This window comes from Dama dama, chromosome 22, assembly GCF_033118175.1.
Source record: "Dama dama isolate Ldn47 chromosome 22, ASM3311817v1, whole genome shotgun sequence".
Taxonomy (NCBI): domain Eukaryota; kingdom Metazoa; phylum Chordata; class Mammalia; order Artiodactyla; family Cervidae; genus Dama; species Dama dama.
Window position 1 is genome coordinate 17,289,709 of NC_083702.1, and position 26,855 is coordinate 17,316,563.

Consider the following 26,855-nt stretch of genomic DNA (forward strand, 5'->3'; position numbering starts at 1 on the left):
ATTTTTAATCTGGTGGAATTAATATAACAATATCAACAACCTCGGATATGCAGATGACATCACCCTAAATGGCAGAAAGTGAAGAGGAACTAAATAGCTTCTTGATGAAAGTGAAAGAGGAGAGTGAAAAAGCTGACTTGAAACTCAACATTCAAAAAACGAAGATCATGGCATCCTGTCCCATCACTTCATGGCAAAAAGATGGGGAAAAAATGAAAACTGTGACAGACTTTATTTTCTTGGGCTCCAAAATTACTCTGGACAGTGACTGCAGTCATGAAATTAAAAGATGCTTGTTCCTTGGAAGAAAAGCTATGACAAACCTAGACAGTATATTAAAAAACGAGACATTACTTTGAGACAAAAGTCCATCTAGTCAAAGCTATGGTTATTTCAATAGTCATGTATGGACGTGAGAGTTAGACCATAAAGAAGGCTGAACACGGAAAAACTGATGCTTTTGAACTGTGGTGTTGGAGAAGACTCTTGAGAGCCCCCTGGTCGGCAAGGAGATCAAACCAGTCAATCCTAAAGGAAATCAACCCTGAATATTCACTGAAAGTACTGATGCTGAAGCTGAAGCTCCAATACTTTGGCCACCTGATATGAAGAACTGATTCATTGGAAAAGACCCTGATGCTGGGAAAGATAGGAGGCTGGTGGAGAAGGGGGCGACAGAAGATGGGATGGTTAGTTGGCATCACCGACTTGATGGACATGAGTTTGAGCAAACTTAGAGAGATAGTGAAGGACAGGGAAGCCTGTCGTTCTGCAATCCTTGGGGTAGCAAAGAGTCGGACATGACTTCACTTTCTGCCATAACAAGAACCAGTTAAATAAAAACTCATTATCTAGGATGTGTAGCACCTGTGACCAAACTCTCAGCCAGAATAGATTAGGGGTCCTAACCTGAGCCTCTCTGGGGAGATGGAAATGGATAAATGATAAAAGGCAAGCAGATCATCCTCTCTCTCATCATTCATTCTTGTATGAGTGGTCAAGCTAATCCTTCAATTCTTTAATTTCTGCAGTGCCTTTTCTGTTCTCTCCTGCTTTCTATGCTGCTGCTGCTGAGTCACTTCCATCGTGTCCGACTCTGTGCGACCCCTTAGACGGAAGCCCACCAGGCTCCCCTGTCCCTGGGATTTTCCAGGCAAGAACACTGGAGTGGGTTGCTATTGCCTTCTCCGCCTGCTTTCTATAGTAGATTTTTATTCTGTTACATCATTCTTTTTGAGACTTCAAAGTTCACAAGCTTATGCAATCAGAGTCCTTCACCAGAACAAATTCCACCATGTACATGAATAATCATGAGCACACTCAGAAACCAGGAAAATTATTTTAAAAGTTGTTCTTTATGATGTGCAGATGTTTTCCTATTGGATTACCTTTTCTCCATCCAAAATATGGTCTCTGAAGGATGAAACATTTTCATCAGTCTTTTCTTTGGTCTCTCTCTCATACTCCATCCACTCCGTGTTTAACCTACCACTCACTCCACCTCACTCCCTACAGAAGTTCTTTCCTTTTGGAGTTTCCTTTCCATCTATTTGTAGCTCTTAAGCTTGGTTTTTCTTTTCTGCATTGGGAGAAATGGGAAAGGGTAGCAGGGTTATGTGGCAAATGGGAGGAGCACAGGGGATAATAAGTGTTAAAATCTTGTTGAACAAGTCTTTTTTCCCCCAAATCTTTCTCTGTTTCATTCCTATTGAGGCTTTTGCAATTTAGAAATCTCTAAAGTATATATGGCTTGTTTTCTGTCTGCTCTCTTCCTCTCCCTCCCCTTATTTATAGCTTGCTGGCTTCTTATCTCAGAAATCCAAATAGGAAAAGCATATGCAGTTAGCATATAGATAAGTTTAGAATACATTAAATTATTATTACTCTTTCATATTTGCTGAGAATCTCATGTCTAGTATGAAGTAATCAACTAACTCAATTGTCTTGCATAATCCCACTGAGACCTCACTTTCTCCCAGGTGTCTTGATAAATCCTAGGTTTTTAAGAAAGATGGCTTTGACCATTCCCTCCCTTTCCTATGACTCTGAGCATTTGTCATTTCTAAACTTACCTGTGGACAACTTCTTTCACAATTAGATTATAATACCTGCACTCAGATCCAGCCCGTGTGATTTTCCCTGTCCTCAGTGGCTTGAATATTGGCTCTGAGAGAAAACTGGCTAGAATTTTAGCCTCAGAAATCTCAGGATGGTCCTCTAAACTTCTAAACCTCGCTGGCTCTTAGGCCTCTTGATTCCCATGGACCTTTTTAACTCTCAGTTCAGCTCTGTACCCAAGTTTGAATATCTACCACTGTGCAGTTTCTTTGGGCACTGTAGTTTCCAGGCTCCCAGACAGGAATTAACATTCCTAACCAAAATATATATTCTTGGGATTCAGCCATTCCTAACTGACCCTGCAGTCCTTCTGGATATCTCTTCAGAAACTTGCTCATGAAAATGCAGTTTGACAATGACAGGCAAATTCTCTCTTCTTATCCCCTCTTATTCCACAGTTGGAAAAAAAGCTTTCACACCATTGCCTGTGAGATGTTGTTTCGAACTGTCAAGCCAGGTTCATGAACACTCACTGGGTTTGTTGTTCTCTGTTTCTCTTAGGATTTGTGCGTCTGGCTGGAGGGGATGGACCCTGCTCAGGGCATGTAGAAGTGTATTCTGGAGAAGCCTGGACCCCAGTGTCTGATGAGAACTTCACACTCCCCACTGCCCAGGTCATCTGTGCAGAGCTGGGGTGTGGCAAGGCTGTATCTGTCCTGGGACATGAGCTCTTCGGAGAGTCCGATGACTGGGTCCAGGCTGAAGAGTTCAGATGTGAAGGGGAGGAGCCTGAGCTCCGGGTCTGCCCCAGAGCGCCCTGTCCAGGGGGCAGGTGTCAGCACAGTGGAGTTGCTCAGGTTGTCTGTTCAGGTGAGATGCATGTCAGGACTTAGCCTCTATGTACACTCAGTTCAAGCTAAAAAAGAAATCAGATTTTGCTGAAATCCTGTCTTTTTCTATCAGTGTACACAGATGTCCGGCTTATGAAACATGGCACCTCTCAGTGTGAGGGGCGGGTGGAGATGAATATTTCTGGACAATGGAGAGCTCTCTGTGCCTCCCACTGGAGTCTGGCCAATGCCAATGTTGTCTGTCATCAGCTCGGCTGTGGCGTTGCCATCTCCACCCCAAACGGAGCAGAAGGAAGTGACCAACTCTGGAAAGCCCGATTTCACTGCTCAGGGGCTGAGTCCTTCCTGTGGCAATGCCCTGTGACTGCCCTGGGTGTTCCTGGCTGTTCCCATGGCAACACGGCCTCTGTGATCTGCTCAGGTAAGACAGGGAAGGGCTACTGTACTTAGGATGCTCCTGGAGTGAAATCTCCCCAGAGCAGAGAGTAAAGGAAAACAGGCTTAAAAAGAAAGATATTCTGTAGTGAAATGTTTAATCTTGTTACTGAACTCAGGTCTCAGCTGCTCATTACTCAAGAATCTAACACTGAGAGAGAAACATGGGGTAAAATTAAAGACAGCTTTGTTGAGGAAACCAGCAGTTCTGAGAGACAGGGGACTAATGTGATAAAGAACCAGCTCCCCCTTGCTGATCAGAGGCGAGAGTTTTTAAATGGGAATTTCAGGAGTGCACAGGTGGAGGCAGGGGACAGGTTACCTGCAGAAAAGCACAGCTAGCTCCGGCAGTCATCTTGAAATAGGTCTGATCAGTGTCACCTTTATTGTTTGGAATACAGTCAATAATCAGTTCTAGTGTCGGTCTGTTCCCATTTCCTTGAGGCCGATTCTTGGAATTGTGCAAGATGAAGAAGATTATGGGCTTCCCTGTTGACTCAGATGGTAAAGAATCTGCTTGCAATGCAAGAGACTCAGGTTTGATCCCTGGGTTGGGAAGATCCCCTGGAGAAGGAAATGGCACCCCACTAATCTGGTCATCATGTAATTTACTTCTACCACCTGGTTGGGATTTCAGTATCTGCACAACAGCTCAAAGGGTATGGCTCAGAATGATAGCTATAGCCCATGAGGAGGAACTAAATATCCTTGACTTTGTTTAGGGTTAAACTATTATTCTTTTATCCTATTTAACGGTTTTCCTTTGTTTCCGATATTTTTTCATTGATTCTTTGGCTAAGGATTTTCTACAGACAGAAGCAAGTGGAGGACATGAGGGTGGTCTGTCCTGAGAAGGTTCCGTTAAGGTCCTGCTCCATAACCTTCTCATTGTTCACTCATTTTTTCAAGGGAAAGAAGTGCTAAGAAATGCTAAGAAGTGCTATGTCAGGGAAAGAAATACTCAGATGAATAATATTTTTATGAAACATTATTATTTAAGGATAATAATAGAGAACAAAGTACAAACAGTAAGTGTATGCCTAGGTCATGTTCCCCAACCCAGATCTACAAAGAGAACATTCACAGCCTCACAGAATCACTATTGCCTCCCAAAAACTTTCTCCTCCTCCTCTCCAGGGAAGACTGCCTACCTAAAACTTATACTGCCATAGAATAATTTGTCAGTTTTTGAACTTTATGTATAACCATACAGAATGTTTTCTTTCGTGTCTAATTTCTTTGATTTCAAACTGTGTTTGAAATTCACTCATGATGTTGTTTATGGCAACATTGTATTCATTTTTATTATGATAGTGTATTCCTTTGAATGATCGCATGACCATGCATTGATCCATTCAACTAATGGCAGAGATTTGAATTTGTCACCAGGTTTTGACTATTACTAATACAATAGTGCAAATTACCATGATGATGACTTTTGGAACAAATATTTATTATGTTTTTTGTGTGTTTAATTCTGTCTTATATTTTTATTTTCTTAATGGTATGCTGTACTTCAATGAGCCAAGTTATGTATCTTAGGTTTGACTTATCGAATTTTTCTGTGTACATGTAGTGCTCCTTCAGTCAGTCAGTTCAGTTCAGTTGCTGAGTCATGTCTGACTCTTTGTGACCCCATGGACTGCAGCATGCCAAGCTTCCCTGTCCTTCATCATCTCCTGCAGCTTGCCCAAGCTCATATCCATTGAGTTGGGGATACCACCGAATCATCTCATCTTCTGTCATCTCCTTCTCCTCCTGCCTTCAATATTTTTCAGCATCAGTGTCTTTTCCAATGAGTCAGTTCTTCCCATCATGTGGCCAATGTATTAGAGCTTCAATTTCAGCATCAGTCCTTCCAGTAAATATTCAGGACTGATTTCCTTTAGGATTGACTGGTTTAATATCCTTGAAGTCCAAGAGACTCTGAAGAGTCTTCTCCAACACCACAGTTCACAAGCATCAATTCTTCAGCGCTCAGCTTTCTTTATGGTCCAACTCTCACATCCATACATAACCACTGGAAAAACTATAGCTTTGTCGGACCTTTGTTGGCAAAATAACATATCTGCTTTTTAATACGCTATCTAGGTTTGTCATAGGTGTTCTTCCAAGGAGCAAGTATGTTTTAATTTCATGGCTGCAGTCACCATTTGCAGTATTTTGGAGTGCAAGAAAAAAAGTCTGTCACTGTTTTCATTGTTTCCCCATGTATTTGCCATGAAGTGATGGGACCAGATGCCATGATCTTCATTTTCTGAATGTTGAGTTTTAAGCCAACATTTTCACTCACCTCTTTCACTTTCATCAAGAGGCTCCTTAATTCCTCTTTTCTTTCTGCCATAAGGGTGGTGTCATCTGCATATCTGAGGTTATTGATATCTCTCCCAGCAATCTTTACAGCAGCTTGTGTTGCATCCATCCCGGCATTTCACATGACGTACTCTGCATAGAAGTTAAATAAGCAGAGTGACAATATACAGCCTTAACATACTTCTGTCTCAGTTTTGAGCCAGTCCATTGTTCCAGTCCACAGAGCTCCTTATATCCTTCTAGAAAGAACTTTGTCTACTCCAAAATCACAAAAATGTTCACTGAGAGTATCTCACAGAAGTGTAATTACTTTTCTTTTGCATATAATTATACACTGCTTCTAGGATTGATAACTGTGTAGGATAAGGGTCAAGTGTCATGCTTTCATATGGGCATCCAATTGACTCAAAATCTTTTTCTGGAAAGACTATTCCCTACTGCAGTGTCACCTTTGTGATGAACGAAAGGGCATATATGTCTGCGTACTACTTTTAGACTCTCTATTCTGTTCCACTGTGTCATTTGTCTATCCTTGCACCTGTCCCAGTCAGTCAGTCAGTTCAGTCGTTCAGTCGTGTCCGACTCTCTGCGACCCCATGAATCGCAGCACGCCAGGCCTCCCTGTCCAGCACCTGCCCCACGTTTTCTTAATTATTGTAACTTTATAGTAAATCTTGAACCTTCCCTGGTGGCTCAGATGGTAAAGAATCTGTCTGCAAGGCGGGAGACCTGGGTTTGATCCCTGGGTTGGGAAGATCCCCTGGAGAAGGGCATGGCAACCCACTCCAGTATTCTTGCCTGGAGAGTCCCTATGGAGAGAGGAGCCTGGCGGGCTATAGTCTTGGGTCACAAAGAATCAGAAATGACTGAGTGACTAAACACACATAGTAAGTCTGGGTAACTTTAATTTAAAGAAGTTATGTTGTTGTCGTTCTTGCTAACTGCCTTGGTCATTCTTGGTTTTTGTATTTTGTATACATTTTTGAGCTGAAGCTCCAATACTTTGCCACCTGATGTGAAGAGCTGACTCATTAGAAAAGACCCTGATGCTGGGAAAGACTGAAGGCAGGAGGAGAAGGGGACAACAGAAGATGAGATGTTGGATGGCATCACTGACTCAATGGACACAAGGTTGGGTAACCTCTGGGAGTTGGTGATGGACAGGGAAGCCTGGCTTGCTGCAGTCCGTGGGGTTGCAAAGAGTCAGACATGACTGAGTGACTGAAGAACAACATAAATTTTGAATCATCTTGTCATGTTTCACACACACAAAAGCATCAGGGAATTTTATTGAGGTTAGCTTTAATCTGTATATAAATTTGAGAATGATTTATTTTGACAACATTGAGTTTCCCAATTCACTGGCGAAATATATCCTTTCATTCAGTTAGGTCTTGAATTTCTCTCAGATGTTTTGCACATCTTTACCTAGGTTTTCTCCTAGGCATTTTAGGGGTTTGATGTTACTATTATTTCCTTTAGTGAAGGTTTTCTAGGAATGAATTCTCTCTGAACTTTATCTGGATTCCCCAAATGTTAGGTTAGTATTTTGCTTTAATCCTTCTTTCTTTCTTTCTTTTCTCTCCCTCTCTCTCTCTCACTCTAGTTTTCTCTCTCTTTCTCTGTCTTGCTCTAGCTTTCCCTCTCTCTCCTCCTTTGTTTCTCTCCTGCCTATTTCCCCCCTGAGTATGTAAAATCTTTCTGGATTAAGTTGCAGACAGGATGCTCCTTTATCCCTCTCCCTCCCCAACAAAAAAAATACTTCAGGGAATTTCCTTACATAATCACAGTTCAATCAAACCTTTAGAGATATCAGCCCCAGATAACATCTAAGTGCAACCACATGAGAAACCCCAAAGATAGAACTTCCAAGTTGAGTCTTTCCCAAATTACTGACCAGAAAATCATGATCAAAATGAAAAAAAAAAAAAATATCCTTTAACTGCTAAGTTTGGGGGGAAACATTTTTATACAGTATTGTTAACCAGGCACTTACCATGTGATCAGCTTTTCTATATAGAGGAACACTTATCCTCTCATCTTCCATTTTACTATTTCTACTTTATATTGATCTAATGTGCTGATAGATTCATTCCCTAGTTCTTAATTACAGCTGTTGACTTTTTCAGCTGTAGAATTTTCATTTGCTTTTGTTATCATTTCTCTGCCAAGACACACATCTTGTTAATTAATTCTCGGAGCACTTTAATCATGGCTATTTAAATTCTCTGTCAGACTATAAAGCTCTTAGAGGAAAACATATCAGAAGATTCTTTGACATAAGTTGCAACAAGATCTTTTTTGACCACCTTTCTAGAGTAAAGAAAATAAAAACAAAAATAAACAAATAGGACCCAGTTAAACTTAAGAGCTTTGGCATAGCAAAGGAAACCATAAACAGAACAAAAAGACAACTGTCAGAATGGGAGAAAATATTTGCAACTAAAATGAAGCAACTAACAAGTGACTAATCTTGAAAATGCACAAACAACTCAGTATCAACAAACCAACAACCCAATTAAAAAATGGGAAAAAGACCTAAATAGACATTTCTCCAGACATACAGATGGCTAACAAATACATGAAAAGATGTTCAACATCACTAATTATTAGAGAGATGCAAAACTGCAGTCAGGTATTATTTCACACCATTCAGAATGTCTATCATTAAAAAATCTACAAACAATAAATGCTGGAGAGAATGTGCAGGAAAGGGACTCCTCCTACATATGGGTATGTAAACTGGCACAACTACTATGGAGAACAGTATGGAGGTTCCTCAAAATACTAAAAATAGAGCTATCGTATGACTCAACAATCCCACTCCTGGGCAGGTACCTGGAGAAAATCATCATTCAAAAAGATACATTCATCCTGATGTTCACTGCAGCACTATTTACATCAGTCAGGACACGGAAGCAACCTAAATGTCCCTCGCAGGAGGAATGGATAGTGAAAGTGTTGTACATATGTAAAATGGAATATTACTCAGCCATAAAAGAATAAAGTTGTGTGATTTGCAGAGACATGGATAGAACTAGAGATTGTTATGCTCGGTTCAGTTCAGTTCAGTCACTCAGTCATGTCCGACTCTCTGCAACCTCATTGACTGCAGCACGAGAGGCCTCCCTGTCCATCACCAACTCCCGGAGATTACTCAAACTCATGTCCACTGAGTTGGTGATGCCATCCAACCATCTCATCCTTTGTTGTCCCCTTCTCCTCCTGCCCTCAATCTTTCCCAGCATCAGGGTCTTTTCAAATGAGTCAGTTTTCATATCAGGTGGCCAAAATATTGGAGTTTCAGCTTCAACATCAGTCCTTCCAATGAACACTCAGGACTGATCTCCTTTAGGATGGACTGGTTGGATCTCCTTGCAGTCCAAGGGACTCTCAAGAGTCTTCTCCAACAACATAGTTCAAAAGCATCAATTCTTTGGTGCTCAGCTTTCTTTATAGTCAAACTTCATATCCATACATGGCCACTGGAAAAACCATAGCCTTGACTAGATAGACCTTTGTTGGCAAAGTAATGTCTCTGCTTTTTAATATGCTGTCTAGGTCGGTCATAACTTTCCTTCCAAGGAGCAAGCATCTTTTAATTTCATGGCTGCAGTCACCATCTGCAGTGATTTTGGAGCCCCAAAAATTAAGTCAGCCAGTGTTTCCACTGTTTCCCCATCATTTGCCATGAAGTGATGGGACCGGGTGTCATGATCTTAGTTTTCTGAATGTTGAGCTTTAAGCCAACTTTTTCACTCTCTTCTTTCACTCTCATCAAGAGGCTCTTTAGTTCTTCTTCACTTTCTGCCATAAGGGTGGTGTCATCTGCATATCTGAGGTTATTGATATTTCTCCCGGCAATCTTGATTCCAGCTTGTGCTTCATCTAGCCCAGCGTTTCTCATGCATATAAGTTAAATAAGCAGGGTGACAATATACAGCCTTGACATACTCCTTTTCCTGTTTGGAACCAGTCTGTTGTTCCATGTCCTGTTCTAACTGTTGCTTCCTGGCCTGCATACAGATTTCTCAAGAGACAGGTCAGGTGGTCTGGTATTCTCATCTCTTGAAGAATTTCACACAGTTTATTGTAATGCACACAGTCAAAGGCTTTGGCACAGCCAGTAAAGCAGAAATAGATTTTTTTTCTGGAACTCTCTTGCTTTTTTGATGATCCAGTGGATGTTGGCAATTTGATCTCTGGTTCCTCTGCCTTTTCTAAAACCAGCTTGAACATCTGGAAATTCACGGTTCATGTGTTGTTGAAGCCTGGCTTGGAGAATTTTGAGCATTACTTTGCTAGTGTGTGAGATGAGTGAAGTTGTGTGGTAGTTTGAACATTCTTTGGCATTGTCTTTCTTTGGGATTGGAATGAAAACTGACCTTTTCCAGTCCTGTGGCCACTGCTGAGTTTTCCAAATTTGCTGGCATATTTAGTGCAGCACTTTCACAGCCTCATCTTTTAGGATTTGAAATAAGATTGTTATGTAGAATGAAGTAAATCAGAAAGAGAAAAACAAATACTGTATAACATCACTTACAGGTGGAATCTAGAAAAATGGTAGAGATGAACTTACTGCAAAGCAGAAATAGAGACACCAATATAGAGAACATCATATGGATACTAAGAGGGGAAATGAAGAATGGGATGAACTGGGACATGAGATTGACATATATACACTACTGATGTGCTGTGCTGTGCACTTAGTCACTGAATCATATCTGACTCTGCAACCCCATGGGCTGTAGCCTGCCAGGCTCCTCTGTCCATGGGGATTCTCCAGGAAAGAATTGTGGAGTGGGTTGCCATACCCTCCTCCAGGGGATCTTCCCAACCCAAGGATCAAATCCAGGTCTCTTGCATTGCAGGCGGATTCATTACTGCCTGAGCCACCAGACTCAGAAGCCCTACAGTATTGATACTAAGTATAAAATAGATATTGCCTGGAGAATCCCGTAGACATGGAGCCTGATGGGCTACAATCCATAGTGTCACAGAGTCAGACACGACTGAAGTGACTTAGCATACATGCACACATAAACTTTGCCAACAAATGTCCTTCTAGTCAAGGCTATGGTTTTTCCAGTGGTCATGTATGGATGTGAGAGTTGGACTATAAGGAAAGCTGAGCACAGGAGAATTGATGCTTTTGAACTGTGGGGGTTGGAGAAGACTCTTGAGAGTCCCTTGGACTGCAATGAGATCCAAACAGCCCATCCTAAAGGAGATCAGTCCTGGGTGTTCATTGGAAAGATTGATGTTGAAGCTGAAGCTCCAATACTTTGGCCACCTGATGTGAAGAGGTGACTCATTGGAAAAGACCCTGATGCTGGGAAAGATTGAAGGCAGGAGGAGAAGGGGATGACAGAGGATGAGATGGTTGGATGGCATCATCTACTCGATGGGCATGGGTTTGGGTGGACTCCAGGAGTTGGTGATGGACAGGGAGGCCTGGCCTGCTGCAGTTCATGTGGTCGCAAAGAGTTGGACAGGACTGAGCGACTGAACTGAACACATAAAATAGATAAATAATAACCTATTGTATAGCACAGGGAACTCTACTCAGTGCTCTGTGGTGACCTAAATAGGAAGTAAATCCAAGAAAGAGGGGATATATATATATATATATGTGTGTGTGTGTGTGTGTGTGTGTGTTGTTGTTGTTGTTGTTTGGTCGCTGAGTTGCTTCTCACTCTTTTGTGACCCCATAGACTGTAGCCTGCCACACTCCTTTGTCCATAGGATTTCCCAGGTGAGAATACTGGAGTGGGTTGCCATTTCTTTCCCCAGAGGGTCTTCCCAACCAGGCATGGAACCCCAGTCTCCTATTTGGCAGGCAGATTTTTTACCACTGAGTCACCTAGGAAACCCATACATGTATATATAACTTCTTAAATTTGCTGTACAGTAGAAGCTACCACAAGATTGTAAAGCAATTATGCTCAAATAAAAATAAATAAAAATAAATAAAATAAATTCTCTGTCAGGTAACTCTAAGAGCCAAATACCCTGGGAAATTTTTTTAATATTTCTTTTCCCTCTTGTTTTCCATGAGATCTCTTTTATATAAGTGTTTTTAAAATCACAAACATTGTAGATAAAAAATTGTACAAATCCTTCAGAAAGGATTTTGCTTTGCTTCTTCTATTTAGGGGTAGATTAATGATAGAGCAACTTATTTAACTCATTCTTAGGGCAAAGCTTGGCTTAAAACAGGAATCATGGTATTGTCAGGACCAGGACTGTTCATAGAGAAAGGGAACACTAAGATTATGGTAACTTTACTGGTATGTTACAGCTTTCATCTCAACTCCATCACTAGGTCATTATTATTATTTTTTTTTTATTTTGAACTTTTTACTTTGTATTGGGTTTAGCCGACTAAAAATGTTGTTATAGTTTCAGGTGAATAGCCAGGGACTCAGCCATATATATCCATGTATCCATTTCCCCCTAAACTCCACTCCTCTCCTAAAAATTATTTAGCTCAACTGAGTTTTTTGACCTTCAACCCTCTCAATCCTCTAATCATCGCTCTTTCTTCAGGAAACCACACCCAGGTGCTGCCCCAGTGCAATGACTCCGTGTCTGAACCAGCAGGGTCGGCAGCCTCAGAGGAGAGCGCCCCCTACTGCTCAGGTGAGGGTCCCACAGGACAGAAGACCCTTCTCATTCCCCCGTCACCGCCCCACTGTCCCATTTCTCTCTCCTCAGACAGCAGACAGCTCCGCCTGGTGGACGGGGGCGGTCCCTGCGCCGGGAGAGTGGAGATCCTTGACCAGGGCTCCTGGGGCACCATCTGTGATGACGGCTGGGACCTGGACGATGCCCGCGTGGTGTGCAGGCAGCTGGGCTGTGGAGAAGCCCTCAATGCCACGGGGTCTGCTCACTTCGGGGCAGGATCAGGGCCCATCTGGCTGGACGACCTGAACTGCACAGGAAAGGAGTCCCACGTGTGGAGGTGCCCTTCCCGAGGCTGGGGGCGGCACGCCTGCAGACACAAGGAGGACGCGGGGGTCATCTGCTCAGGTCTGCGCTGCGCACTGTCCACAGGCTGGGGGAGGGGTGGGGCCTGGAGGACGGGCGTCTGAACCCTGGGGGAGAGATGCTGAAGGGACCTGGGAAGGAGGCTTCCCCCCACGGAGCCTGTGTTTCCAGCAGACGTGAAGACGAGGTGCTTTCACTTCCTCCTGCAGCAGCTGAGATTCTGGTCCTTTCTTCTCAGTAGTGTTTCCTGGCAGAAGGTTTTCTCAGTTTTCCTTGAAATCAGGGCTCACTCTTCTGGTACATATGGTAGAGAAGTCTTAAAGCCAAGGTGCTAGTTTTTTTTGTTTTGTTTTGTAACAAATGACCACATAGTTAATGGTTTAAAACAACACATTTCTTTCCTTACACTTCTGTAGCTTGGATGTCCAGCAGGAATCTCACTGGATGGGTTCAAGGTTTCAGTAGGGTCACATCAATTCTGAGCCTCTGGGAAAGAATCTGTTTCTTGTCTTTTCAAGCTTCTAAAAACTGCCTGCCTGCCTTTGTTCATAACCCCCTTCTGTTCATCATCAGACCAGCAGTGCTCCACCTCTCTAACCGTTATACATATTCACATCTCCCTCTAGCAAAACGAGGAAAAGTATTCCACTGTAAAGGATAGTGAGTCTAAGAATGTGGTTAGACTGTGCTCATCTGGTTAATCCACCATATTTCAGGTTAATCTCAATGTCCTTACCTTAATCACATCTGTAAAGTCCCCTTTGCCAGATAAGGAAACAGACACAGGTCCATTTTCTATCTGCCTCCACATTGTCCACATCACATCCCTTTCATACACTCTTTTAGATGTTTTGTCAGGAAGCAGGAGTCAGCTCCCTGTCCCTGCAGGTGTCCACGCTGGTCTTCCTCCCAGTTCATGTACACTACATCATGGTGGTAGAAATATTTAGAAAGACAGACACAGATGGACAGAGTCAGATAAAAAGGAGACAGGTTTCACTCCGGTTATCTAATGGATTTGCTTCCTCAGCTGGGTCACAGATGAATGTTCACAATTTTGGGGAGAGAGGAAAACCTGGAGCACTGAGTGCAGGGCTCACTGTGTCCTGTCTTTTCCATTTCCATCTTAGAGTTCCTGGCCCTCAGGATGGTGAGCGAGGACCAGCAGTGTGCTGGGTGGCTGGAAGTTTTCTACAACGGGACCTGGGGCAGTGTCTGCCGCAGCCCCATGGATGATGTCACCGTTTCCATCATCTGCAGTCAGCTTGGCTGTGGGGACAGTGGAAGTCTCAACACTTCTGTTGGTCTCAGGGAAGGTTCTAGACCCCGCTGGGTAGATGGAATCCAGTGTCGGAAAACTGACACCTCTCTCTGGCAGTGTCCTTCTGATCCTTGGAAATACAGTTCATGCTCTCCAAAGGAGGAAGCCTACATCTCATGTGCAGGTGACTCATGTCTGTTTCTGTGTCTGTCCCAACCCTGTAGGGTGTTTAGTGAGATTTGGTCTTTTAAAATCTAAGTGATGCATGTAAGTTGAGTTTATAAAATGAAGTTTGGATGGAGCTAATTTAATCCACATGTTCCAAACTTGCTTTATTAAAAATTTTTATTGATCTAATTGACATAACATTATATTGCTTGCTGTGTACAACATAATGCTTATATATTTGTGTATATTGATAAATGATCACTACAGTAAGTCTAGTTATATCCATAACCATATATACAGTTAAATATTTTTCTTATATGATGAGGATGTTTAAGGTGTATTTTCTCATCATCTTTCAAATAGACAGTATCGTATTCACTATAGTCACCATGCTGTATGTTATATATCTTCGCCTATTAATTTTATAACTCAAGTTTATACCTTTTGACTACATTTGCCCACACCAAATCCCCATCTCTGGCAGCCACCAACTACTCAGTATCTCTGAGCTTGCTTTTTGCTTTAAGATTACACATATCAATGAGATTTTATGGTATTTTTCTTTCTCTGTCTGATTTGTTTCACTTAGCATAATGCCCTCAAGGTCCATCCTTGTTGAAACTGGCAAAATTTTCTTCTTTTTTATGGGTGGATATATGCCTATATTGCATTTTCTGTATCCATTCATCCATCAGTGAAGACTTACCTTGTTTGGCTCTTGTATACATTGCTATCAAATACTAAAAAGTAATGCTGTTCAAGTGCTGCAGTCAATATATCAGCAAATTTGGAAAATTCTTCAGTGGCCACACGACTGGAGAAGGTCAATTTTCATTCCAATCCAGAAGAAGGGCAATGCCAAAGAATGTTCAAACTACTGCACAGTTGTGCTCATTTCACATGCTAGCAAGGTTATGCTCAAAGTCTTTCAAGCTAGGCTTCAGCTAGGCATAAGTGAATCGAGAAATTCCAAGATATACAAGCTGGGTTTAGAAAAGGCAGAGGAACCAGAGATCAAATTGCCAACATTTGTTGAATCATAGAGTAAGCCAGAGAATTCCAGGAAAACGTCTGCTTCATTGACTAGACTAAAACCTTGGACTATGTGGATCACAACGAACTGTTGAAATTTCTTAAAGAGAGGAGAATACCAGAGCACCTTACCTGCCTCCTGAGAAACCTGAATACAGGTCAAGAAGCAACAGTTGGAACTGGACATAAACAACCGACTGGTTCAAAATTGGGAAAGGAATTCGTCAAGGCTGTATATTGTCACCCTGTTTATTTAACTTATATGTAGAGTACATCAATGGGAACTGCCAGGCTGAATGAATCACAAGCTGAAATCAAGATTGCTGTGGGAGATTTCAACAACCTCAGATACGCAGATGATACCACTCTATTGGCAGAAAGAGAAGAGGAACTAAAGAGCTTCTTGTTGAGGGTGAAAGAGGAGAGTGAAAAAGCTGGCTTAAAGCTCAACATTCAACATTCTAAAAATTAAGATCATGGCATCTGGCCCCATCACTTCATGGCAAATAAAAAGGGAGAAAGTGGAAACAGATTTTCTTTTCTTGGGCTCCAAAGTCACTGCCGATGGTGACTGCAGCCATGAGATTAAAAGAGGCTTGCTCCTTGGAAGGACAGCTATGACACACCTAGACAGAGTATTCAGAAGCAGAGACATCACTTTGCAGACAAAGGCCCGTATAGTCAAAGTGATGTTTATTTCACTAGTCATGGATGTGAGAGTTGGATTATAAAGAAGCTGAGTGCCCAAGAGTTAATGCTTTTGAATTGTGGTGCTTGGATGCCACAATTGAATTGAGAGTTTTTTGAGCAGCATGGAGATCCAACCAGTCTATCCTAAAGGAAGTCAACTCTGAATATTCATTGGAAGGACTGATGCTGAAGCTGAAGCTCCAATACTTTGGCTACCTGATGAGAAGAGCTGACTTGTTGGAAAATACCCTGATGCTGAGAAAGACTGAAGGCAAAAGGAGAAGGGGGGCACAGAGGATGAGATAGTTGGATAGCATCACCAATTCAGTCGAGATGAATTTGAGCAAATTTTGGGAGATAGTGAAGGACAGAGGAACCTGGCGTGCTGCAGTCCATGGGGTTGCAAAGAGTCAGACACATCCTAGCAACTGAACAAATATTGCTGCAGTGAACATTGGTTTTTCAAGTTAACGTTTCTGTCAGATGAATACCCCAAAGTGAAATTGCCGAATCGTATGGCAATTCTATTTTTAATTTTTGATGCACCTCAATAGTGTTTCCATAGGGGTTGCATCAACTTACATTCCCTCTAACTGGGCAAAAGCTTTTCTGTCTCTTCACATTCTCGTCAACTCCTGTTATTTCTTCTTTTTGATAAAAACCTTTCTAGAGGATATGAGGTCATATCTCATTGTGGCTTTGATCTGTATTTTCTGATGATTATTAGTGTTGAGCATGTTTTCATGTACCTATCGGCAAGTTGTATGTATTCTTTAAAAAAAAATATTTATCAGGTTGTCTGCCCATTTTTTGAAAGTCATATTGTTTGATTTTTGCTACTGAGTTGTGTGAGTTCCTTGTATATTTTGGATAATAATTTTTATCAGAAATATAATATGTAAATATCTTCTCTAATTCCATAGGTTGCGTTTTCATTTTGTTGATGGTTTCCTTAATTGGGCAGAAGCTTTGTAGCCTTATGTGGTCCCAACTGCTTCTTTTCACTCTTGTTCTCTTTGATTTTGGTGTCAAATCCAAAAAAATCCTCACAAAGACTGATGTCAACGATTTTATTTTCTCTTTTTGCCTGTAGAAATTTTATGGCTTCAGAACTTGTGATCAAGTCTTTAATCTATTTTGAGTTAATTTTTGTGAGTGATGTAAGATAGTGGTTCCGTTTCATTCTTTTGCATGTGGCTGTCCAGTTTTCCCAATGCCATTTACTGTAAAAACTGTCCTTTCCGTTTCATTCTTTTGCATGTGGCTGTCCAGTTTTCCCAATGCCATTTAGTGAAAAAACTGTCCCTTCCTCATTGTATATTCTTGACTTCTTTGTCAAAAATTAATTGGTTGTACAAATGTGGGTTTATTTCTGGGCTCTCTATTCTGTTCCATTGATCTTTGTGTTCATTTTTATGCCAACAACATACTGTTTTGATTAATATAGCTTTGTAATATAGTTTGAAAACAGGAAGCATGACACTTCCAGCTTTGTTACTCTTTCTCAAGATTGCTTTGGTATTCAGTGTCGTTTGTGGTTCCATGAAAATTTTAGGATTGTTTGTCTGTATCTGTGAAAATATCCATTGAAATTTTGGTAAGGATTGCAGTGACTATGTCGATTGCTTTGGGTAGTATGGGCATGTTAATAATATTAGATCTTCCAATCTATGAGCACAGAATATCTTTCCATTTATTTGAGTCTTCTTCAGTATCTTTCATCAATGTCTTATAGTGTTCAGTGTACAGGTCTTTTGCTTCCTTGGTTAAATTTATTCCTCAATATTTTATTCATTTTCATGCAAATGCAAATAGAATTGTTTTCTCAGTTTCTCCTTATGGCAGTTTGTTGTTAGTGCATAGAAAGGCAACTGATTTTTGTATATAGATTTTTCATTCTACAACTTTACTGAGTGTATTAGTTCTCATATTTTTGGTGAAGTCTTTAGGGTTTTCTATATATACTATCATGTAAGGGAGTCTCCTTCCTCATGAGTCTGATGGTAAAGAATCCATCTGCAATGCAAGAGACCCGGGTTTGATCCCTGGGTTGGGAAGATCCCCTGGAAGAGGGAATGGCAACCCACTCCAGTATTGCTGCCTGGAGAATACTAATGGGCAGAGAAGCCTGGCAGGCTGCAGTCCTCGGGGTAGCAAAGAGTCAGACACGACTGAGCGACTAACACTTTCACTTTTCAGTGTGCAAATAGTGTCAGTTTTGCCTCTTCCTTTCAGATTTGGATGTCTGATTTTCTTTTATTGCCTGATGGATCTGGATGGGACTACCAAAACTAAGCTGAATGAAAGTGGTGAGAGTAGATAATTTTGTCATGTGTTTGATTTCAGAGGAAAAGCTTTTGGTTTTGTACAGTCAAATATGATGTTAGTTGTGAACTTCTCATATGGCCTTAATTATATTGAGATACAATCCTTCTATAACTACTTTGTAAAAGAGTTTTTATCATAAATGGATTTTGAATTTGTCAAACCTTTTTTCTGCATCATTTGAGATATGATTTTTACCTTCATTTTGCTTATTTGGTGTATCACATTGATTAGGTTGTGAATGTTGAACTATCCTTGTATCCTTGGAACAAACATCACTTGATTATGGTGTATGATTCTTTTAGTGTATTGTCAAATTCAGTTTTCTAATGTTTTGTTGAGGATTCTTGCACCTATATTTATCAGAGTATTAGCCCATAATTTTCTTTTCTTGTGGTGTCCTTATCTGGTTTTGGTATCAGAATAATGTTGGCCTCATAAAATGAATTTGGAAGTGTTTCTTTCTTCTGTTTTTGGAAGGGTTTGAGAAGGCTCCACCACTAAATACTGTTACATTGGGAACTGGGATTTTGAAAATAAATGTTGAATGAAATAAATAAGTGTTGAGGAGGGCAACAGTCAAACCATAGAACCTTACTTCCTTCAACATTTCTGTTTCTCTCTCTCCTTCCCTCCCCCTCCATATACACAAACACACACACCCTACTCAGGTACACCTTGAAAGGTATGCTGGATGTTGCCTGAAACCTATAGCTAAGAGAATGTGGGGACAGATACTTCAAAAGCAGAGGCTCACTCCCTTCCTTGCCTCTCTTTTTTCATCTCTTTGTCTTTTCCATTTGAAAGCCAAAGAGGCATTAAACTATTAGACCTTTTATTGATGATATTTTTCCTACAATTAAACACTGAGAATTGAGAGGTGGTAAAGTCTTTGACCATGAAAATGACCTTTGACCTCACAAAGGTCCCACCATCATTTTCTCAGAGGTTATCTGCATAGAGTGGGTAGGAGGTTTGATAGGATGATCTGGAAAGAAGATACAAATTTTGATACTTTATGACAGGTACTATTTACCCTTCTGGTTTTTTGTGTTGCTTTGAATTTGTATTTATTTCTCTCAGCTTCAATTCTTTTATATATACTTTTCAGTCTTTTGTTTATTATTTCTGCATCTTATCAATACAAATTTTTCTCAGTAGGTTTTTTTTTTTACTCTATTGCAAAAATTTTTGCCTTACTCTGTGTACATATGTGTGTACATATATCTTCTTAGAATTCTACTAATTCTTTCCTGTATCTTTCCTTTTTAAGAGATTCCTAACCAACACTATGGGCTTTTCTGGTGGCTCAGACAGCAAAGAGACTGCCTGCAGTGCAGGAGACCTGGGTTCGATTCCTGGGTAGGGAAGATCCATCAGAGAAAGGAATAGCAATCTACTCCCAGTATTCTTGCCTGGAAAATCCTATGGACAGTGTAGCCTGGTGGGCTGCATTCCATAATTAACAAACAGTCAGACATGGCTGAGCAACTAACACACACACACACAACCAACACTGCATTGTAGATCAATTATCTTCCAATTAAAAATAAATTTAAAAAAAGAGTTTCCTTTTACAACAGTAGTCTTCACTTGCCCACTTGTTACACTGTGTAGGTAAGAGTAGCTTATAATCTATCTAATAACTTTCCATTAAAATTATGTATGTGAGATTTTGAATATAAATTAACTGTTCTTCTGGGCTGATTATTTTAATATGAGCTATTATCATAGACTATTTCCATTCATTTATATTTGGTTTACTATTTCACTGATTAGTGTGAATTTAAAGTTTTATTTTACTGAATTTTATTCATGTATTCATTCATTCAATAAATATTTATCAAGCCCCTATCTAGGTATTTAGCAAAGGTTTTCCATAGATATTTGTTGAATGAGTGCCTACAATGTGCAGGCACTGTCCTGACAGCAGAAACATGGCATATATAAGATACACAAGGTCCTTCTTCTAATGGAACTTCCATTCAGAGGGGTGTGGGTGTACATTTGAAGATGTCTGTGTTTATATTTGCTGTGGGAATGTGAAGACTGAGAAACAAGTAAATATTTAAGGTAATTTCAGCTGGTGATCAGATGCAGTGAGTTTCAGCCCAGGAGATAATAAGCCTGTGTTTTCATGTGTCCTTTGCATTGAGTCAGACCTTAGATAATCGTTTTGGGGGCAAGACCACGCCCAGCTGTCCCTGATCCACTGTTTCCCTGTTGTTTGCAGGAAGAAGACCCAAGAGCTGTCCAGCTGCTGCCCCCTGCACAGGTACGTCAGCCCCGCCCCCTCCCCAGGGCCCCAGGGGCTCCTTCCTCCCACCAGGGGAGTCACAGGAGGGGCTGCTGCCTTTTCAGACAGAGAGAAGCTCCGGCTCAGGGGAGGAGACCGCGAGTGCTCAGGGCGGGTGGAGGTCTGGCACAGCGGCTCCTGGGGCACCGTGTGCGATGACTCCTGGAGCCTGGCAGAGGCCGAGGTGGTGTGTCAGCAGCTGGGCTGTGGCCCGGCCCTGGAAGCCGTGCGGGCCGCGGCGTTTGGCCCTGGAAGCGGGAGCATCTGGCTGGACGAGGTGCGGTGCGGGGGCCGGGAGTCCTCCCTGTGGGACTGTGCTGCGGAGCCCTGGGGGCAGAGCGACTGCAAGCACGAGGAGGATGCTGGTGTGAGGTGCTCTGGTGAGTGAGGGGCTCGGTCCGTCCTGGGTGAGCTGGGGCAGCACTGGGGTAGCAGGGTGAGCTGGGTGTGGTCGGGAGTTCGCATCCCATCATGGTGCTGGGGCTCTGATCTAGGACAGGGGAGCTGGGAGGACTGGACACTGGTGTTGTGGAGACTGGGGGGTGATTTCAGGCTCAGGAGAGAAAAATGGATTTGCCCTGCTTTCTGGCCAATTCCCTTTCCTCACACTGCTGTTTTTCTCTTTAGGTGTAAGGAAAACAGTGCCCCCGACTGCAGCAGGTACTGTGAACACCCATGGGCAGGAGAGAATCCTCAGGTCTGGGGGCCTGTTCTGTGGGCCCTCTGACAGCTCAGGAGAGGAAAGAGCCTGAGGAGCCCTGGCTGGTGGGGAGGAGCCCAGGGCGATATGTTGGGGAACTCCACGGCCTTGGTTCCTGGGGCCACATTTTTCTCATAACTGGGATACTAGGGAGATGGGTTCCTGTGTTGCAGAATCTAAGGTTCTCCCACCTGCCCCTGAGTGTTGCTCCTCATCAGTGAGGTGAGGGTCCCAGGACTGTTTGACGCTCTGTCTCCTGAAGCCCAAGGAGAAGAGATGAGCCGGGTCCTCAGAGGCTGTCTCGGCAGGGCAGCTCCCTGACAATCCCCGGCTCTGACTCGGGGCCACACTGGCCGAGTGGAGTTGACTCATCTCAAGATGAGACCTGGGGGAGCCAGGTCACTGTCAGTGCACTTGTGTCTGAGGCTGGGATGCCATCGTCTGGAGCCCCTGGGAATGCTGGCCCGGGGGTTTCTCTGTGCCCAGGACCTTCTCCACACCCTGTTGCCTTGTTCTCTTTAGGGTCCAGACCAGTTTCAAGTCCTCTCCCTGGCTTCTTCTCCCTGGCTGGGGTCCTCTGCCTCATCCTGGGGGCCCTTCTCTTCCTGGTCCTCATCATCCTGGTGATTCAGGTGCTCAGATGGAGAGCAGCGCGCAGAGGTGGGCTGCAGGGGGAACTGGGAACCAGGGAGTGTGTGTGCAGGCAGGAGACGGGGCAAGTGTGAGGAGGGGAGCCTGGGCCAGGTCTCTGTTCTGAGTTTCAGACTCCATGTGCTCTGTGCTGAGCTCTAAGGCCTGAGTAGACAGAGGTTCTTAGGACTGGGGCGTGAACTCTAATAAGTCATAGCCTCTCCTATGAGACCAGACAGAGTCGGGGCTGACCTGTGAATTCAGGTCAGATGAGGGGAGAAGGTGCTGACACGGTGCACGGGGTGGGAGATGATGCCGAGGTCCAGGCAGCCTCCGTGTGAGCATCGGGGAGATGAAAGTGGACCAGTTGGACTGTGGTGTCTGGGGTGGCACCTCTGACCTGCTGGGGGATCTCTCAGCCTTATCCAGCTATGAAGATGCTCTTGCTGAAGCTGTGTATGAGGAGCTCGATTACCTTGTGACTCAGAAGGAGGGTCTTCTGGGCAGCCCAGGTGGGTGTCTCTGTCTGCCCTCCTGGGACCTCTGGTTGTCACACCCACTGGGTGTGCACATTTTCTCAGCATCTGCAGACCTGACACATTCCCCAGGTTCACAGAGGCGGCTCTCCAAAGTGGCAGGATGGCCTCTCACAGCCCCGTGAGCCCCCAGCCTCTGTCTACACTGCAAGAGCCAGACCCATCCCTTCTCAGCTTTAACACTGGTCCTATGGGTGTGGGAGGGTCATTCTATCTGTTGTGTGATGTTTTTCTCCACTTTAGGCTTCCTGTCAGATGGTGAGGACAGCCATGACTCCAGATCCAATCCAGGTAATAGAGGTGCACCTGCTTCAGCTGAGTGTTGCGGAGGAGAGTTTCCCTCCTTATAGAGAGGAGATGTAAGGGGAACAGTCTTCCTCTGATGGACCAGAGGGATCCCTTGTGTCTAGATAGGGTCTGTCCTTCTCTTTCTCTGGCTGTTCTGTGATGTCTCACATTTGGGGCTGGACTCTCTGTGTTCAGAATCACAAGAGACACACACTGGCTTTAAAAATAACATCTGTAAAGCACAGTTTGTCAAAATACTTTAGTAATGCTCAATGGTGGGAGAGTTGCTTGGAGATATATGTTTTCAATCAGGAAATATTAAGATATGTAAGGTCATGTTTTGGTTTATGGACACATCAAAATGAAACATGGTCTTAGAGAAAAAAATCTTTTAAAACAAGGAGTGACAGGTGCCTCTATTTAGCAGCTGAGAAATGCTGGGTCAGAAGGGATCTTAGGTATTTCCCAGACCAACCCACTTAGTGTGGTTTCATCTGACCCCTGCTCTGCTCTCAGGAGCCCCAGATCAGAAGACCTATGCCCTTGGTGAGGATTATGATGATGCTGAAGAGGTACCGGTACCTGGGGCTCCTCCTGCCTCTCAGGGGAGTGAGGAGGAAGTGCTCCCAAAGAAGGAAGATGGGATGACGTCTCAGACAGGTGAGTGGAGTTAGCTGATCCCCTGTAATCTTTGGTCTCTGTCCTGGAAAGGGTGAATTTGAACTCAATGTCCAGCCTCTGTACAGTTTCTCATGCATTTGAGAATCTCATGCATGGGTAATCTCATGCATTTGATGGGCTTTCCCTGGTGGTTCCGATGGTAAAGAATCTGCCTGCAATGCAGGAGACCTGGATTTGATCCCTGGATTAGGAAGATCCCCTGGAGAAGGGAATGGCTACCCTCTCCAGTATTCTTGCTTGGAGAATCCCATGGATAGAGGAGCCTGGTGGGCTACAGTTCATAGGGTTGCTAAGAGTCAGACACAGCTGAATAACTAGCCCTTCACTGCCTGGAGGCAGGTCTTCTCAGAGCCCCTGTATGAGTACAGGTCTCCTGTGATGCAGGGTTTCCACATGAGCTGAGGCCCCAGAGACCACATGGACTGGATCTGAGAGGACAGCTGGGATCCATCCTCACTGTAACTGATATGAAATAGTCTGAGCCTCCCTGCCCACCCCTGGGTCCCAGGGATGCTTTGTCATCACCACTTGCTTAACTTGCTTCCTCCTCACTGTCTGGCCCCCTTGTCTCTGTTCTAAATCATACCTCTCTTTCCTCTTTCAGGCTCTTCTCTAAATGCCTCTAGAGGAGAAGCTGATCCTGGGGAAGGAGAAGAGAGCCCCTGGCTGCTCCAGGGGGAGTCTGGGGACCCCGGGTACGATGATGCTGAACTAAGTGCCCTGGGAAAATCCACAGTGACTTTTCCATGATGTTGTATTAAATATAAGATTATGCAACAGATATTCGAATTGCCTGTATCTCAATAGAATAGTGCTGATCTGTGATTGTGTTATATGGAAATTGCTCAAAATGAAATATTCTGAATAAAGTAAAAAATTTTTTTTGCTTTATTAATTATTACGAAGTTCCATGTCAAATGTTTTTAGAGGATTGGCTCTCAAACACCATTTTCCTCAAAGGAAATACAAGATGAGTGCACTGCCCTGTTTTCTCACCTCCTTCAAAGGCTAATGAGGGCATGACTTTGCCCAGGAACACAGATGCTCCAGGTCACTCTTACTAATAAAAAGCACCTAAACTTGGTCCACATTCACACTCTCCTTCCTAGCAAGATAAATTGTCAACCAGAAAATATAGTCAGAACCTGGTAGAGTTGTTTTATTTGGTGGGAATGCTTAGGACTCTAAGCCCTGGAGACAGCATCTCAGGAGCTCTGAGAAAACTGCTCCAAGGAGGCAGGAAGGGAAGTCAGGCTGTATACAAGTTTGCAACAAAGGGAGCAGGAAGTCTGAACATCAAAGATCAGGTATCAAGTTAAGGAATTTAGCATGCTGTGTATGGGAAGATGCAAGCCTCTGGTCTCACTGAATTCATTCCTTTCATATGCAGCTTAGCTATCAGGGGCCAATCCTGTTTCCTTGTTCACCTTAAGGAGTGGCAGATGGCTGCTTCTTGCATTTCCCCAGCTCCTCAGCAATCACCTTGGGGAATGGGAGCATCCCCTGGATTATAGTCTTGGGATCCCTCATTCATATTTGGAGGCCCGAAATCGCTGATGGTTGTTACATTTCTTGTTTATTGATATGGCAGGAGATATTTTCATTTCACAAACTCATGGTAAAAACCCAATCCTGAACATTCCTGTATGTTCTTCCCTGAGATGTCACATCCCCTGTTTTTAACCTATTCTTGGGCACCAGACTTGGATGAGAGTTTCAAAGTAGGAGTTTGCTGGTGGGAGAGAATGGATACAGTTTTCCTTATCCTGCTTAAGAGGTCGTGGGTCAATTAAAACTCTAACTCTAGGTAACTACCTCTGCCTTTTCATCTCTCATTCCCTAGGTTACTTTATCTGTTTATTCCTCAGGCAGATATAGATTCCTCCTTGCTCTTTTCCCATATCTAGTTGTTATCAAATCCTTATGAATCCATTCTTTCCATCCCTGCCTACTATTTCTTCAGAACGTTGCCATTTCTTGTCTGTTCAATTATCTAGCCTTCTGAGAAAATTATATCAGCTCATATCTGTCTCTGAGTTGATGGATGGCAAATTGGTGCTCACCCACACCCTGCATCCACGTGGGACAAAAGGGCAAGAAAGTGGAGACCTAGGCAGAGGGGATTCAGAAGGGATAGATGGGAAAATCAGGTATGTTTGTCTATTTACGTTTCAAAGATGTGGATGGAGGGGTCTGATATGATTGAATTCTTAAAGGAAGAATTTCAGACCAATGGGCTCCTCTGAAGATGTACTGTTTCAAGATTGCTTTAATCTGGTTACTACTGAAAATGTAAACGTGATCCTTCTGTGATTCTTCAGGGTAGAGAGAGCTGTCATGTAGGAGCGGCCAAGTAAAGATTACATTTCACAACACCAACCCCCCCCCCCGCCCCCAATTTCATTGTGGACTTGTGGAGAGGTTGCTGAACTAATATAAGACCTTAGAGTGATGGCCTGGTTGTGAGTTGAACCCACCCAGTTCCTGGCTGATGGCTCCGCATGGTGTCCAGGGCTCTGACCTACAGTCACGCTTGCAGTCTTCATAGTTCTAGGCTGTGCTTGGGGATGGGAAGATGCCCAGGACTTCTCCCAGGGCAGCTTACATGGCTATTCACCATTGGGAGTGATGAAATAAATGGCACATGATGAAAGAAATAAAGAATACCCACCAAGAAGCTCAGGGAACTCAAAAAAAAAAAAAAAAATGCAGATAATGGAATTTAGGAAAAGAATATGTGAACAAAATAATATTAAAAAGTTATTATCATTATCATTATGTTTTTAATTTTTGGTTTCACTGTTTTTTTGTTGATGCATGTGGGCTTTCTTTAGTTGTGGCAAGCAGGCACTCCTTCTCTTTGTGGACAGCAGGCTTCTCTATGCAGGGGCTTCTCTTGTTGCAGAGCACAGGCTCTAAGCACAGAGACTTCAGTAGTTGCAGCGTACCTGCTCCTGTTTACAGTTTGTGGGACCTAGAGCATGGACTCAGTAATTGTTGGGCACAGACTCTTGCATTGCTCTGCAGAATAAATTCAGTTTTTTTTTGTTTTGTTTTGTTTTTTTGTACAGAGACCAAAATCATAAAAAAGGAAGCAAACAGGGAATTTACTGATGGTTTAGTGATTAGGATTCGATGCTTTCACTGCTGTGCATGAATTCTATTCTGATCAGGGAACTGAGATCCCTCAAGCTGTTCAATAGGCAGAAAAAGAGTAGGAACCAAACAGAAATTCTGTTGCTTAAGATTACAGTGAATGAAATTCAACAAAATAAAAAATGCTACAGACAGCATCAGCAACAGCAGAAGAATCTTTGAGGCAGAAGACAAGACAATTGAAATTACCTAGCCAGGGGACAAAGAAGAGAAAAAAAGAATGAAAAGGTGTGAAAGAACCTGTGTGAAATATGGGATAACATTCACAGAAACAACCTGCACATTACTGAAGTCCCAAAGGAAAAGAGAGGGAGGACAGAGATTGTACTTAAAGAAATAATACCAGAAAAGTTTCAAATCTGATGACATTTAGACATCCAAATTCATGTAGCTGTCAGGGGAGTGTGTAATTTCCTCGGTTCTGTTTTGTCACAACAAAAATTTG

At 42.9% G+C, this 26,855-nt stretch overlaps 1 protein-coding gene across 1 annotated transcript in view; it reads left to right on the forward strand.

The window, feature by feature from the left end:
* Window positions 1–24,089, forward strand: part of LOC133043049 (uncharacterized) — a 126,264-nt gene extending 102,175 nt beyond the window's left edge. The window contains 13 exon segments of the mRNA XM_061123939.1: window positions 2,620–2,928; window positions 3,022–3,330; window positions 12,207–12,299; window positions 12,375–12,689; window positions 13,778–14,092; window positions 20,357–20,398; window positions 20,485–20,799; window positions 21,047–21,079; window positions 21,642–21,779; window positions 22,169–22,261; window positions 22,529–22,576; window positions 23,090–23,233; window positions 23,859–24,089. Coding sequence (XP_060979922.1) covers window positions 2,620–2,928; window positions 3,022–3,330; window positions 12,207–12,299; window positions 12,375–12,689; window positions 13,778–14,092; window positions 20,357–20,398; window positions 20,485–20,799; window positions 21,047–21,079; window positions 21,642–21,779; window positions 22,169–22,261; window positions 22,529–22,576; window positions 23,090–23,233; window positions 23,859–24,004 — 2,300 coding nt within the window. The 3' untranslated portion in view covers window positions 24,005–24,089.
* Window positions 24,090–26,855: the final 2,766 nt, after the last annotated feature.